The 15,987-nt window shown below is 43.2% G+C and overlaps 1 protein-coding gene across 1 annotated transcript in view; it reads left to right on the plus strand.

Annotated features, from left to right (window-relative positions):
- The window catches only part of LOC144589925 (ADAMTS-like protein 1), a 431,785-nt gene that overhangs the window by 299,202 nt on the left and 116,596 nt on the right, over positions 1–15,987 (plus strand). The window contains exons 7-9 of the mRNA XM_078394882.1: positions 6,935–7,009; positions 10,218–10,375; positions 13,549–13,660. Of these exons, the coding sequence (XP_078251008.1) occupies positions 6,935–7,009; positions 10,218–10,375; positions 13,549–13,660 (345 nt within the window). The remainder of the gene's footprint in view (positions 1–6,934; positions 7,010–10,217; positions 10,376–13,548; positions 13,661–15,987) is intronic.

Here is a 15,987-nt window from a genome sequence, read left to right on the forward strand (position 1 = left end):
CCCTCATGGGTTCCATTACACAAATACACTGATCGGATGAGAGGTGTAGGAAGGAACTCCAGATGCTTGCTTAAACCGAAGATAGACACAAAAAACTGGAGTAACTCAGCGGGTCAGGAACCCAGCGTGGAGAAAAGAAATAGGTGATGTTTCGGGTCGAGACCCTTCTTCAGACTGAGAGTCAGGGGAAAGGGAAATGAGATATGTCGGGAAAGAGACGGTGATATAGAGAGTCAGGACCAAGTGGACCCGTTGGGCCCAAACCTCTCCTGCATTCATGCAGCACCCTCTCCTTCCCCCTCCCCTCTCCCCCCACCCTCCCTCCCTCCCTCCCCTCCCCCCCACTCCATCTCCCTCAACCCCCCTTATCCTCCCTCCTCCCCCCATCCCCCCTCCCTCCCTAGGAGATAGATTTAAACTTTAAAATGTGAATAACTTAAAAAATATAACACCGATTTCAATGAAACTTCTTCCATTAGCACCAAAGGGACGACAGTGAGTAAGGTGGGCCTAAAATTGTCATGCTATCGTGTACCGTTTTGGTTGTAGTTCAGGAACAAACAAACAAACAAACAAGAGTTTTAGTATATAGATTTAGAATAAGTGACTGAAAGATATGTAAAAAAGTATGAGAGATGTGGACTTTGCATTTTGTTACCTGTCCATCATTCCATCTCTATTTCTTTCATTATCTATCAATGTATCTGCCTGTGTAGGAAGGAACTACAGATATTGGTTCAAACTGAAGATAGACACTAAATGCTGGAGTAACTCAGCGGGACAGGCAGCATCTCTGGAGAGAAGAAATGGGTGCCATTTCGGGTCGAGATCCTTCTTCAGACTGATGTCAGGGGGGACGCAGATACATAGATAAGGAAGAGTGAAGGTGTGAAAACGGGGCAAAGGGAATGAAGGTCAAGGAAAATGTAGAATAGATCATTGTTAGCTGGGAGGAACAACAAAGCAAACAGAGATAAAATGTAGTCAGAGACAGTAAGACTGGTTGGAGAAATGGGAAGGGGGAGGAATGGAGAGGAATGGAAAGCAAGGGTTACTTGTAGTGAAGTCAATGTTCATACCTTTGGGGTGTAAGCTGCCCAAGCAAAATATGAGGTGCTGTTCCTCCAATTTGCACTGGGCCTCACTCTGACAATGGAGAAGGCCCAGGACAGAAAGGTCAGTGCGGGAATGGGAGGGGGAGTTAGTGTCCAGCAACCAGGAGATCAGGTAGGTTTAGGTGGTCTGAGAAGAGGTGGTCAACGAAACGATCGCTGAGCCTGCGCTTGGTCTCGCTGATGTATAGGAGTCCACACCAGGGACAGTATACAGTAGATGAGGTTGGAGGAGGTGCAAGGAGGTGCAGTGAGGCAACCTCTGCCTCACCTGAAAAGACTGTTGGGGTCCTTGGACGGAGATGAGGGGGGAGGTAAAGGGACAGGTGTTGCAGTTCATGCGGTTGCAGGGGAAAGTACCTGGGGAGGGAGTGGTTTGGGTGGAAGTGGTACCTGGGGAGGGAGTGGTTTGGGACTGGAACAAGCAGAACAAGCAGAAACTGCTATGGCAGTTCTGTTTATGGATTTTGGGGAGAAGATAAAACCAGGCTGTTGTGGGGCTGGGAAACAATAATGTTGGAGGCTTTGGAGGGCAGACAGCCAGAAGTGATGAAATCTGAAATGGTCTGTAAGATTATGGCCTGGTGCTCATCTGAGGGATCATGGTCCAAGGATAAGTAGAGGGAGGTGTCCGAGGGTTGTCGTCGGGCCTCAGCCCGGTAGAGGTCAGCGCGCCAGACTACCACAGCACCTCCCTTGTCGGCGGGTTTGATTATAATGTCAGGGTTGCTGCAGAGTGAGAGGAGGGCTGTTCGATCAGAGGGGGTGAGTTTGGAGTAGGTAAGGGAAGTGGAAAGGTTGAGACGGTTGATGTCACACCGGCAGTTAGAAATAAAAAGATCTAAAGAGAGTAGAGGGCCGTCCGGGGGAGTCCAAGAGAAGGGGGACCAGTGGAGATGGGAGAAGGGGGTCATCATTGTGTGGTGAGGACCCCTTCCCGTAGAAAAAGGCTCGGAGGCGGAGGCGACGGAAGAAACGCTCTACGTTGTGGCGGACCCGGAACTTGTTGAGGTGGGGGAGGAGGGGAACAAAAAAATAAGGTCTCTGCTTAGGACAGACCGTTTCGTATCGGAAAGGGGGAGGTCGGGAGAACAACAAGGGTGGGGATTGGGGTCGGAGGATACCTGTATGGTTCCCTGCCAACCACCATTTATTGCAAAAGGTGCTCACTTGCCCTTGAAATCCACGGGCAGAACACTTCAATTTTAAGTAGAATCATTTTAGCAACATTAAACGCTCTGCCAGTGAAAGGAACACTATCTGCTATTGATAACTTCAGCTTGCTTCATAAGCCTCATAGTCCAGTTATTTAGAAAAGATTGCCTGCTTTATATTGTAGGCAGGGACTGTTTTTCATAAAGACTGTAATTTTTCTTTTCTGTAGATTTTTAACTTAAGTGATGGTAGAATTGATTATAACATGCCATTGTCACGAAGACTGCCCAAGTGGAATTTATTTGGAAAGTAATGGGCAGTGCACTTTTACAATTTTCTGACGGTGGACGTCAGAAAATTGTTTTGGTCATTATCCAAATAAATATTAAAGGAACCAGAGAGTAAAATATTAAAAAATCAAAGGTATTTTTCCCTGTTCAACAACCATCCAATCCCTATTTTCCAAATCCTGGTTTGCTGGAGTCTTGTTTAGCCTGAGCCTTCCCTCCATTCATTGGTCTAAGCGTGGCACAATTCCCCAGCATAGCCGAGGCCACTGGACGAGGAGGCTGCTCCCAGTTAGAGAGAGGTCAGGGGCTTAGTGAGGGATTGGGAATCAGCAGTTTGGAGATCACCAAGGGCTCCACTATTCTAGCTACCTACCAGCAGATGTGGAAGCAACGATCAACTGGACAGATGTTCCAGCCCTTGATCATGTGTAACCAAACTATTCACGCCACAGACTGTTTCCCTGAGTAACGTGTGCTGCTTATCTGATCTGTCCAGATGAGACGATGCCAGTGAAGCATGGACATTTAGGATCCTGGCGTGTTAGCTGTAGAACACTTAGACAGGCACCAGATAAAAGCAGAAGTGGGGCTGAGCTGCAACAATCTCCCTGTGGTGAATCTGCCGCAATCCGGGCTCAAATCCGATGAATGGCCATTTGGGATAGAGTCTGGAGGGCAGCCCAATATCAGAAGACTTGGTTCATTTATTCTTTGGCACCTTCTTTATCTCTGGCTCTGTGATCTGAGACAAGTTTCTAAAGCAGCATTGATGAACTCAGCTCTCACATGTTGTTTTCACATATCTCTGGGCCAATGCTGGAAACAGCCCTCCTCTCAGGCTGTGTCACTCATGCCAGGAGCCCAACTGAAATTCCATCCTCAGCATCAGATTTGGCAGCCACCCCTCTTCACTGCCTGAGCAACCAAGAACAGAAGACTTTGCACACCACTCAATATCGGCTCATGCTAACAACACTCAATGGCACAGCATGCCAAAATCAGTGACATGGCAGTACACCACATCACTCCACATCAGATCACACCACTACGGGGCAGCACACTGACACTGGTGTACAGGTCAATATGCAAAGATCACTCTGCAAGTACCAGGACAATGCCACTCCGTGGGGCAACAATCCAACGCCACTCTCTGGTACAATACACGCCTGCTTTACTGTACATATTAGCATGCTGACGTCAGGCGACAGAACAGCACCCCCACGTTACAGTATGGGCCAACATACTGACATCACGCTACAGAACAACACCCATGTTACTGTACAGGACAACAAACTGATGTCATGCTACCAAACAGCGCACCAATGTCACCCTACAAGGCAGAACACCCATGGTACTGTACAAATGTTACTGTACACTGATGTTACTCTACAGGACAGCACACCAATGTCCCTCTATGGATCAGCAATCCAACATCATTCTGTGAGACTGTGAGACAGTATGCCCATGTTGCTCTGTGGGTCAGCATTACTGTTACTCTGTGGGTCAGCATTACTGTGTTACTCTGTGGGTCAACATTACTATGTTACTCTGTGGGTCAGCATTGCTGTATTACTCTGTGAGACAGAATGTCCACGTTACTCTGTGAGTCAGCATTACTATGTTACTCGATTTATTCACAAAATGCTGGAGTAACTCAGCAGGTCAGGCAACATCTCGGGAGAGAAGGAATGGGTGACGTTTCGGGTCGAGACCCTTCTTCAGAATCTGCAGTTATTTTCTTGTACATCTTTTATTACTATGTTACTCTGTGGGTCAACATTACTGTGTTACTCTGTGGGTCAACATTACTGTGTTACTCTGTGGGTCAGCATTACTGTGTTACTCTGTGAGACAACATGCCTACGTGAGACAGCACACCAATATGGCGCACCCTCAAAAATCATCAGTAAACTTCAATACATTCAAAACTCCGCTGCCCATCTACTCACCCACACCCCGATCCGTGACCATATCACCCCCGTCCTTTACAAACTCCACTGGCTCCCCATCCCCCAGAGAATCCAGTACAAAATCCTCCTCATGACCTACAAAGCCCTCCATAACCTGGCCCCATCCTACCTGACTGACCTCCTCCACAGGCACACTCCCACCTGCACCCTCCGCTCTGCTGCTGCCAATCTCCTATCCCCCCACATCCGGACCAAACTCAGATCCTGGGGGGACAGGGCTTTCTCCATCGCTGCTCCCACCCTATGGAACTCACTACCCCAAACCGTCAGAGACTCCTCCACACTCACCACATTCAAAACATCACTGAAGTCTCACCTGTTCAGTACTGCCTTCAACCACTGAAGGTCACCTCACCCTCTGTCTCCTTTCTCTGTTCGTTTACTTATTTATCTATTTATTCACTTCCCTATGTTCTTTAAATCCCTGTAAAGCGTCTTTGAGTGTATGAAAAGCGCTATATAAATGTAATGCATTATTATTATTATTATTAATATATTTTGCAAACACAGCAGGTGTTTTTAATCATTAATACCATTAAACGTTTGAAATTATCCAAATTATCTCGTATGGTAAAAGCTTATACATCCTTTACCAATTTCAATGAATACCTACAACTCTATAAAATTTATCAGTTAATTAATGTTTGCAATTTCCTCCACCAGCTTTGAAATCTTTGCGGAATTCAATGAACAATTCCTTGCATGTGTGTGCAGTAAGCGATGGGACCAGGAAGGGGAGGGGAATCAGAGGATAGCAAAATACCTTACAAGTTGTCCTGGACATCGGTGGGAGGGGACTGGACATGAGGAGACAGGATCGAGTCAAGGTATACAGGGATAAATTCAATGGTACAAGAGCAGGCAGAAACAATGGGCTGACCAGGGCAATCCTGTTTTTGGATCTTGGGTAAGGGCTAGAAGCAGGAAGTGCAGGATGGAGCACAATCAGCTTGAAGGCTGAGAAGGAGAGACTTGTTGATGTGATGAGCTCAGTGACTGTGAAATATGTTTTTCAAGGGTTTTCATGTAACTATCATATTTTTACAGATTCTTTCTAGTATTATACAATGTAATGATTATCCTACCCAGAGCAGTATCGCGCAGGAACAAGCCCATCAGCCCACCATGTCTTTGCTGACCATGGTGCTAATCTAACTAATCCCATTTGCCTGCATCTATACCCCTCTAGTCACTGCCTGCTTATGTGCCTGTCTAAATATCTGAATAATCTGATATAATTGAGCCATCATTCAGAAATACTGATAACTTAAATATTGTTTCTACCCAGCATTGCATAAAATTTCTGCAAACAGATGTATAATTCATACATTTCCTTCTGTAGCTTGTACATCGTCATTTTCCTATGGCCTACCCCAAAATGCCCTTGAGCAAGAATTCAGTGCATCTGGTGGTGTGCTCTCTCTCACAATGCACTTGGACGGGGAGGCCCAGGATTTAGATGTAGAATGTGTGTGGTTTTGTTTCCCCTATGGCTGCTGCCCATGTTGTTTATGGATTATGTTTTGGTTGCAGTCCAACAGTCAAGAATAGAAGCTCAAACCCATTTGCTGATGTCAAGTATGGCAAAACTGTGATAACTTTGGGATCTTTTAAATTAATTGGGATGTGGCATTTTCTCTCAGTCAACCATGAGCATTTTTCTGATGCCTGGATACAATTTTCTTGATAGCACTCACAAATTTCCATCAGGAAATAATCGGTTAAAACTACTCCAATACTTCGCACATATGTTTAGCTTCAGGCTAGAATGGTGAGATGGTATATCGGAGGTGTTGCACTTTGATTGAATGATTGTATTGTTTGCCTTTTCAGTAATTTAGAACCTGGGAGTCTTTGCTCTCGTAAAGATCGTGGCACCAAAAACAAATTAAAAGCTAATTTCTGGTTGATACCCTTCTTCAGACTCCATTTCCTTGGAATGTTGGAGAGTTTTAAATCCCAGTGAAATTTCAATTCATGAAATATTACATCACAATTCTGTTGAATTCAACCATGCTTCACTGCAGTGCAAGTTTCCATGTTTGTAAATTAAAGATGGCCTTATTGCTCTATCTGGTTTTAATTATTAGGTTCAATTCATTTGGAAGTCAATATGTGTTCAACCAATGTGGCTTTGAGAGATCTTACTTGTTTAATAATATATGCTTAAACATTTGTTTCCATTCTGAAAAAGAAATATATCACCCTTAACATAATTTTCCTCAATGAAGGATAGCCAGGTAAACATTTCAATTTATTCATACTCTTGTGGCCAAGTGTCAACGATGTTATTTTATAAATGAGTAAAAGGATTGTATGAAAAAATGTACTTAATTACAATGCCGATAACATTTCTAACAGATAGTTTTTCAGCTAAAATATCTAATTCATCACTTTGCTTTTGCAGTGGATGACACCATTATTGCCATTCCATATGGAAGTCGACATGTCCGAATTGTACTCAAAGGCCCAGATCATCTGTGTAAGTAAATTTTACAATTTAAAACCTTTCTAGACTGCTGTATATTGCCTTTTCTTTTGGATCTCATCCTACATGATGTTATGGAAAAGATTTAGTATAATTAGGAACAACCTTCCACCCTGTAGGCATGGATTATGTGGATAACATTCATCAATATGTACACTTCAATCACTATTTTAATTGCCAAATTTGTTTCTTCTCTGTTGGCAACATTGATAGATTTGGGTTGAGTGATTGTTACTGAAAAATAGGTACGTGTTTTTCTGTGATGTTCTAATTGCTGTATTTTATGCACCGCAAACAGGAAATAGGTATGTCTGAGTGAATCATTCCCATTTGGTCTCTTTCTTCATGGATGTGGTTTCTTTGAGATGATCCTTTCAAAACGAACAGTAGCTTTTGGTTCTTTCAAACACAGAATTGAAAAGTGAATCAAGTCCTCGTTGGTTACTGTCTACAAAAATTAATGAAGGAGGGATCACCAGTGTCCAACATGTCATAATGAATGATGTGGCACATCTGCCCTTCTCTTGAGTATGTCCAAAGGTGCAGGGAAACGGTTTTACCTTCTCCCATCTTTAACTTATGAAAAGGAAAGAAGAGACATGTATTTCATCTTGTTTAAAGAGTGAGTTTGGAAATACTTGTCTGTAACTTGATTTCTTTGAGCCATGATTAGCCCTTCAGTCTCCTGACACGTTTAACAGAGCACGATTGCCTTTGGTGGTCGGGACATTGAGTATAAAAATTGAGATGTCATATTGTAGCCGTATAAAACTTGATTTGGCTACATTTGGATTATGGTGTGCATTACTGATTGCCACACTAAAGGAAGGATGTTGAGGCTTTGGGGAGGGTGCAAAAGAGTTTTCCCAGGATGTTGCCTGGGTTACACTGTGCTAATTATAAGGAGAGGTTGGACAAACTCGGATTATTTTCTATGGAATGGTGGAAGCTGGGGGGTAACCTGATAGAAGTATGTAAACATATGAGAGGCATCGATGGCGTATATAGAGTGTTTTTCCGATGGTAGAAGTATCAAATACAAGAGGCATAAGTGTAAAGTCAGAGGGGAAAAGTTTGACCGAGATTTACAAAGCAAGGTTTTTACACAGAGGGGGAAAGGTAGAAGCAGATGCAATAGCATGTTTGAAGAAGTATTTGGACAGACCCGTGAACAGGCAGTGAATAGGGGGATATGGACCACATGCAGGATTAGTTTAGATTAGTATCGTGGTCAGCACAAACATGGTGAGCTGAGTAAACAGTGCCTGCACGTCTGGACTATCTTAGGTTCCATAATTCATTTACCTTCTAGATAGACACAAGAAAGCCGGAGTAACTCAGCGGGTCAGACAACATCTCTGGAATAGATGACGTTTCGGGTCGAGACCCTTCTTCAGACATTTACCCTCTTCTGGAGTGACATCACCTTAGCAAGGCCTTGACATTTGTTGGGATTAAAGAGAAAGATATCACCACACACCTATGGTATTCATATGGCCTTCCTTTAATGTGGTTCCCAGTAAAAGTCAGGAAACAGTGACTTTGAGCATTCGGGAGGTTACAGAGATGGGATGAGATCTCAAGGCTGATGCAGACAAGTATTCTAACTAAAAACAACAGGAAGAAATCCATGGTCTGTAAATTCATCTTGTAGTGATGAAAAGCGTGTCCAGATTTTCTAATAAAATGTTCCCTTATCCAATAGGCAGTAGTCCTGTGACTTTTTTCTGTTACCCTGTGTACCTGGTACAACCATCTTATACCAAGTGTTTTTGATGCACTGTCCAGTGTTTAATGCAGAGTGTACCTAACACACTGCCCAGAATCTATCTCCTTTGTTGTAGACACACTGCCCAAGTGTGACCACTACATAGTCTAATGTTACTGGCAACAGCTCAGTATCTAATATGGTCAGGCAGCATCCATGAAAAGAGAAACAGAGAAATGTCAATATTCTGCCTAACCAGCTGTGTGTGTGCACAGTATTTTCCATTTTTATCGCAGATTACCCACAATTCAAAAAAAATGTTGAGTGTCTAATATGGCTGATGCACTGCCCAGTATCTGATATCAAGTATTACTGACTCCCAATGTCAATGGTCCAGTGTTCCCAACCTAATGGACACTATATAAAGTGTAGTGTTCAAGGTTAACTGGTCTAAGTGTCTGGTGTCCATTGTTTCTGACACACAATACAATGTCTGATTCCAGTGTACCTGGCATGCTGTCCAATATCCAATATCCAATGTTTGGACACGTTGCTCGGGTCTAATGTTTGTGACATATTTCCTCGTCCATGTCTGATGTTCAGTGTTTGATATCTAGTGTTTTCGACTCATTACCCAGAGTCCACTTGTCCCGGCACACTGCCAGTGCCAGATTTCTGGTGTTTCCAATACACTGAGTGTTGCTGAGCGCTCCCATTGAAGTATCAATCGTGTGATGCTCAGTGTTCCCATTCTGCAGTCTGACTTCCGTAATCCGGTGATCCTGATAAACTATCCATTATCCGATGCCTCTGGGCATTGGGAACTGGATATTAGGCACAGGCAACTGTTTTCACCATTTTGTCCAGTATCTAAGATCCAATGTTCACTGCACGCATTCCAAGAGATGTCCAGAGTTGCTGAAACTTTGCCACATTTTTTGTGAATTGAGAACTGCTGACAAGACCAGGATTTATTGCCTATCTTTAATGGCCCTTGAGAAGGTGGGGATAATCAACCACTTTCTTGAACTGTGGCAGTCCATCTCTTGAAGGTATCTCCCACACAGATTTTGTGGAGGAAGATCCAGGATTTAGATCCATTGACTATGTATTGAGGTTGGAAGCTAAGGGAGAGCCTTTTTGAGGGGTCTGTTTTTCAACGAGTGTGCCATCTGGATCTGGTTTCAGGTGCACGCAAGCAAGCTGCTCATGAACATTATTAACCAGTGAAGTGAAGGGAAGTGGTATCGTACATGCATTGAACAACTTTGGTCTCCCCATGTGGGGATGACATGTTCGTGTACAGGTCACCACCCTGTGTCAGTGTACTAGACACATACAGGTCAAACAAGGAAAACCAGGGACTTTGCAGAACAAAGGCAGCTTCCCGATTAAATTCTCTCCCCTTGGGTATATAAATATTGCACTGTGAGATAGAATTTCCAGTTCATTATGTCTGTTCTGAATTTACTTTCTTTAACTCATTTTTCCAAGATTTGGAAACAAAGACTCTTTTGGGCCAGAAAGGGGAGAACAACCTCAGCACACCCGGACCCTTCAGCAGTGTAAACACCAGCTTCGATTTCCAGAAACTTCCAGACAAGGAGATCCTGAGAGCGAGTGGGCCACTTGGAGCAGATTTCACCGTGATGGTAAATCAACGCCTTAAATTATTAAATTCTATTTCCATTTACAGCAGATACTATTTTAGCATGTTTCATTCTGCTGGCCTTTTACTTAAATTTTACTCATTAATTCGGAACACAGAATTCTAACATTTCAACTCGTGCCAGTTCAGGATTGCAATTATGTTATAAAACTTGTAATGAAATCTGCCAGTGCATTAATTTATTCTGCTCAAATTTGACCGGTTTCTTAAATCAAAACTGAATGCTCAGTTATTTTGTTTAGAGAAGGCCTTAAATTTTGCATCATTCTAAAATCCATGCTGAATTCCAGTAGATGGGAGTGTTAATTAATTACTGGAAAATGAAGGTAAATCTGATCTTTCAGCAATTCCATGTTAAAATCAGAGGTCCACCTGAAAGAACAAAACATCCCAAAAGATACAGGCAAAGCACTCGATGGCAGTCCATGATGACTCCGATTTCATATTCTGTAACTTGAAGTTGAACGACCAGCTCCACCTTGAACGTCACCTACAACGGGACCCCACTACTGGCCACATCTTCCCATCCCCTCCCCTTTCTGCGTTCCGCAGAGATCGTTCCCTCCGTAACTCCCTGGTCCACTCGTCCCTTCCTACCCAAACCACCCCATCCCTGGGCACTTTCCCCTGCAACCGCAGGAGATGCAACACCTGTCCCTTTACCTCCCCCTCAACTCCATCCAAGGACCTAAACAGTCTTTCCAGGTGAGACAGAGGTTCACCTGCACCTCCTCTAACCTCATCTATTGTATCCGCTGCTCTAGATGTCAACTTCTTTACATCGGCGAAACCAAACGCAGGCTCGGCGATCATTTCGCTCGACACCTTCGCTCAGTCCGCCTTAACCAACCTGATCTCCCAGTGGCTGAGCACTTCAACTCCCCCTCCCACTCCCAGTCTGACCTTTCTGTCATGGGCCTCCTCCAGTGCCATAGTGAGGCCCACTGGAAATTGGAGGAACAGCACCTCATATTTCGCTTGGGCAGCTTGCAGCCCCCCAGCGGTATGAACATTGACCTCCAACTTTAGATAGATCCTCTGTCCCTCTCTTCCCCTCCCCCTTCCCAGTTCTGCCTCTATCTTCCTGTCTCCACCTATATCCTTCCTTTGTCCCGCCCCCCTGACATTAGTCTGAAGAAGGGTCTCGACCCGAACCGTCACCCATTCCTTCTCTCCTGAGATGCTGCCTGACCTGCTGAGTTACTCCAGCATTTTGTGAAATAAATACCTTCGATTTGTACCAGCATCTGCAGTTATTTTCTTACAGCTCCACCTGTGTAGGAAAGAACTGCAGGTGCTGGTTTAAACCGAAGATAGGCACAAAAATCTGGAGTAACTCAGCGGACCACCTTGAAGATGGTTGTTTGCATTTTCAGACAAGAGTATCTTTCTCTCCCTCTTTTTCTGTCCTAGCAACAATGGTGAGTTCTGCAAAAGTCCTGGGTTTTCTTTTAAGAATAACTCCCAACGTTCGCCAGAATGAAGGTGCTCCAGCATAGAAGGAGCCCATTCAGTGCAGTCTCCTGCATTGCATTGGAGCTCTCCTAGCCACGGAAATATTTCCTACAGTCAGTAGAGTTATCTCAGTAGATATGAGGATTACTTGATACAAATTTTCAAACTGGATTCTGAGGAATTTTAAGTAGGTGAATTCCATGGACAGCAGAAGTCATTTTGGGACATTTAGGATCCAGCACAACAGAGATATCCTCTTTCTTAAGTAAATTTGGTTTTCCCCCTGATGTCATAGATGAATGCCTCACCTGCTTCTCCTCTGTGTCTTGAAGTTCTGTTCTCACTGCCCATCTTCCTAGACAGAACAAGGATAGAGTTCCCCTGGTCCTCACCTTTCATCCTACCAGCCTCCACATTCAATACATTATTCTCTGACATTTCAATCACGTCCAAAGTGATACCACCACTAGTCACATCTTCCCACCACCACCCTTTTTCACCTTCCACAGAGACTGCTCCCTCTTAAACTCCTTGGTTCACTCAACCCCTCCTGCCCAAACCACCCCCCCCCCCCCCCCCCCCCGGCACTTTCCCCTGCAACCGCAGGATATGTAACATCTGATCCTACACCACCTCTCTCTTCTCCATCCAGGGAGCCCAGCAGTCCTCTCATGTGGGAGGTTCACTTCTACCTCCTCTAAACTCATCTCAGGCATTCGTATTCTGTTTGGGTAGCTTATAACTCAATGGTATGAACAATGAGTGCTTCAATATTAGGTAATCTCTAACCCCCACCACTTTCTCCACCACACCACGTTTCCTACCCCCCCCCCCCCCCCCCCCCCCAGCCCCTAGACTCACACATACCTCTCCCCTCCCCCTCAACCTACATTTGACACATAGCTTCACAATTGGCAACCCTTCAATCGTTTTGTCTCACACTATTTTTCATCTCTGGCCTTTGCCCAACCAAATGCCTATTAAAATCCACCTCGCCTGTGTCCGCCTATTACCTGCCATGTTTTATCCCGCCCTTCCTCTCTTCTAGCTTTTACCGCCTCCCATCCCCCCCCCCCCCCCCCCCCCCACGCACGCACACACTCACACTCAATCAGTCTGGAGAAGAAACCCAAAACATCACCGAACCATGTTCTCCTGTGATGCTGCCTGACCCACTAAGTTACTCCAGCACTTTGCGTCTTGTTTTTGTAAAGTAGAATCTGCAGTTCCTTGTTTCTAGAAGTTTTTTTTTAATTGTGTTCTGCTAAGACTGTGAACAAAGTGTCCAGTTTCCACAAATACATGGTGAGACACCAATAAGTATTGTGGAAATCAGATAATATCACGATTTCATTCATTATCTGAAAACCAGCCTTTCGTCAAATCAGCTTACTCTTATAAAGGTGTTGCATTTACCTTTATATTTCCCAGTGCCTTGTATTTTTGTTCCCTTGCCTTCAGATTATACCATCCAGCTCTATTATTGAATGTCACAATACATCACTGGTCTGTTGTCATACTATATTAAATAATTTAAAATAAACAATTCGAGGGAGAAATGGATACATTTGAAAAGGGCCATGATGATTTGACACAGTTCAGTATTTAGTGTCGTAATTATATCCTGTAACTGAGGAGATGAGGTAAAAAAAAAATCGGAAATATCAGTGGAATCATTGTCTCATTTTTGGTCTTTTCCAGATAAAACATATGGGGATAGGAGAGAGTGTGGTACAATTTTTCTTTTACCAGCCAATCATACATCAATGGAGAGAAACCGATTTCTTCCCGTGTTCTGTTACTTGTAGTGGAGGTAATGGTTAAGACATTTACAACTCCTGCAACTGTCTGGCTTTTGTCAGCACCATTGTTATGTTAGTATTTATGATATTGGAACCATTTCTGTTGTTCACTATTTTACCTGAGTCTTAATCTCATTTTTTAAAAATTATTGATTGAATGCTAACATTATCAATTCTTAAATCAGCTTATATTTTGTTATTTTCAGAAATACCATTAAATGAACAAAAAGACCCCCATAACCATGCTGACAATCTCACAAATTATGAATTCTCACTTTAACCCGGTCCAGTAACTATGTAATTCTGAACTTAGCCAGTTAATCACTGAGGTTTCCACCTAGTCCCTCTTGATGATGGGCACTGAGATTGCCATCCAGAATACATTCTATACTTCTGTAATCTTCTTATCGAGTCCACTTCACAAGATTAGAAATTGTTCAGCCAGAGCTGAACACACTTCTCGGCGTCTTGCGCTTCTTGTGCTTTATGTGCGTAGTGGTGGAAAGATTGGTGGAACCAGGGCCATGACGTGAACACTCTTTCCTTGACCCCACTTCTGTAATGTAAGTGCCTCTTCCAAATGTTGTTCAACATGGAGGAGCACTGCTTCATCAGTTGAGGAAGGTTGTTAAGTCGAAGTCAGGAGTGCATCAGATATTCTAAGTACCAACACAGTGAAGATCAATTAAGAAACAATATCTTAATTTGAATTACAAGACTCTTGCCTTAGTAAACACGGCAATGAGTGTTTTTAATTTTGTGTAATGAGGGACAGGTAAAAGTTGCAGAAAACAGATTAAATTAGAGCTGAAAGAATCACATTCACCTCTGTGCAACATTTATTGGCTTCATAGACCAATTTTCACTGTGCTGGGAGCCCGCAATACACTTCCATGTTTTATGATATGCTGAGTTTCACTCAATTTATATATCCATATATTTGACTTCCACAGTATGTGGGTCAGATCAGATCAATTGACAAAGTGGTTAATTTACTAGACTGGCAGCCAGAGTTCTGGACTATTGATACAGAAGCATCAACTTGAATCACAACATATACCTGGAGAATGCCATTTCATATATTTGCATTTGTTTTTATATCTTAGATTTAAAGCAAAAATCTAGTCTTAGTTGTGGTGACTATGAAACTACCATTTAAGTGCCCCACGAAATATCCAGAATGTGCTAGATCCAGAATGTTGTGCCAATGCAATCTGGTGTTCTATTATAAAACCATATCTGGTTCACTGCCCTGCAAGGACAAAAGCTAACTCAACCTAATCTTTCTGTGATGAGACCCACCCAGGGGGTTGACTAATCCTCCTCTGATCAAGGGCAATTTGGAGTGAACAATTATTGCTGGCATTGCTAGCATCTCATTCCATGAATGAATAAAAAAGAAAATCATGTTGTGTTCCATAATATTAGATAAATAGGTTTCTTCCTTTTACGGACAAAACAAAATCATTCCATGAAATTGAACAGATAATTATTTTTAATTGACACAATTTTCCTATTTATAGATGAATAGTGAAGATTACCTTTTGAAGTATGTTTTCAGTTTTACTTTAATTTTCTATTGCATTACCAAGTAATGCAAAAGAATACTTTGTCAAAGGGAATTCCAAAATCAGAATGGGGACGAGCTGGACCATTTATCAGGAAAATTCAAAGCTGAGATTTCTCTGTACTGGTCTAACGGTGAGGACATAACCATTCTCAGAATAATGAAAGTTACCCTTTCTCCTACTTGTTCAAAGTATATTGGATTTGAAAGTGTTTTCTGGTCTTGCAAAGTAAGGTTTGTTGTCCTTTTGAATTTTGCAACTGGATGCTCGACTTCCTGCCCAACTGACCACAATCAGTGAGGATAATCCTCAACGCTGGTGCTCCGTAAGGATGCTTTCTCAGCCCCCTTCTATACAAATTATACACCCATGACAGTGCAGCCAAATACAACTCCAATTCAATTTATAAATTTGCAGATGTTACCACATAGTGGGCCGGATATCAAATAATGACAGGACGAAGTAAAGGAAATAGATTGAACCTGGTGTCAAGTCAACAACCTTTCTCTCAATGTCAGCAAGACAGAGGAGATAGTGATTGACTTCAGGAAGTGAAGCAGTTCACATACCAGGGTATGCATTGACTGCGCGATGTGATGATGATAAGTAGACATGGTTGAAAGCTTCAAGTAGTAAATATCAACTTGTCCTGAACCAGTCATATCAAAGCCATGTCCAAGAAAACAAACCAACGCCTTTGAAATCTTAGGAAGTTTGGCTTGTCCCCATCAACTCTCGCCAACTCTCACCAACTTTTACAGATGCGCCGT

Source organism: Rhinoraja longicauda, chromosome 3, assembly GCF_053455715.1.
Source record: "Rhinoraja longicauda isolate Sanriku21f chromosome 3, sRhiLon1.1, whole genome shotgun sequence".
NCBI classification, from domain to species: Eukaryota; Metazoa; Chordata; class Chondrichthyes; order Rajiformes; family Arhynchobatidae; genus Rhinoraja; species Rhinoraja longicauda.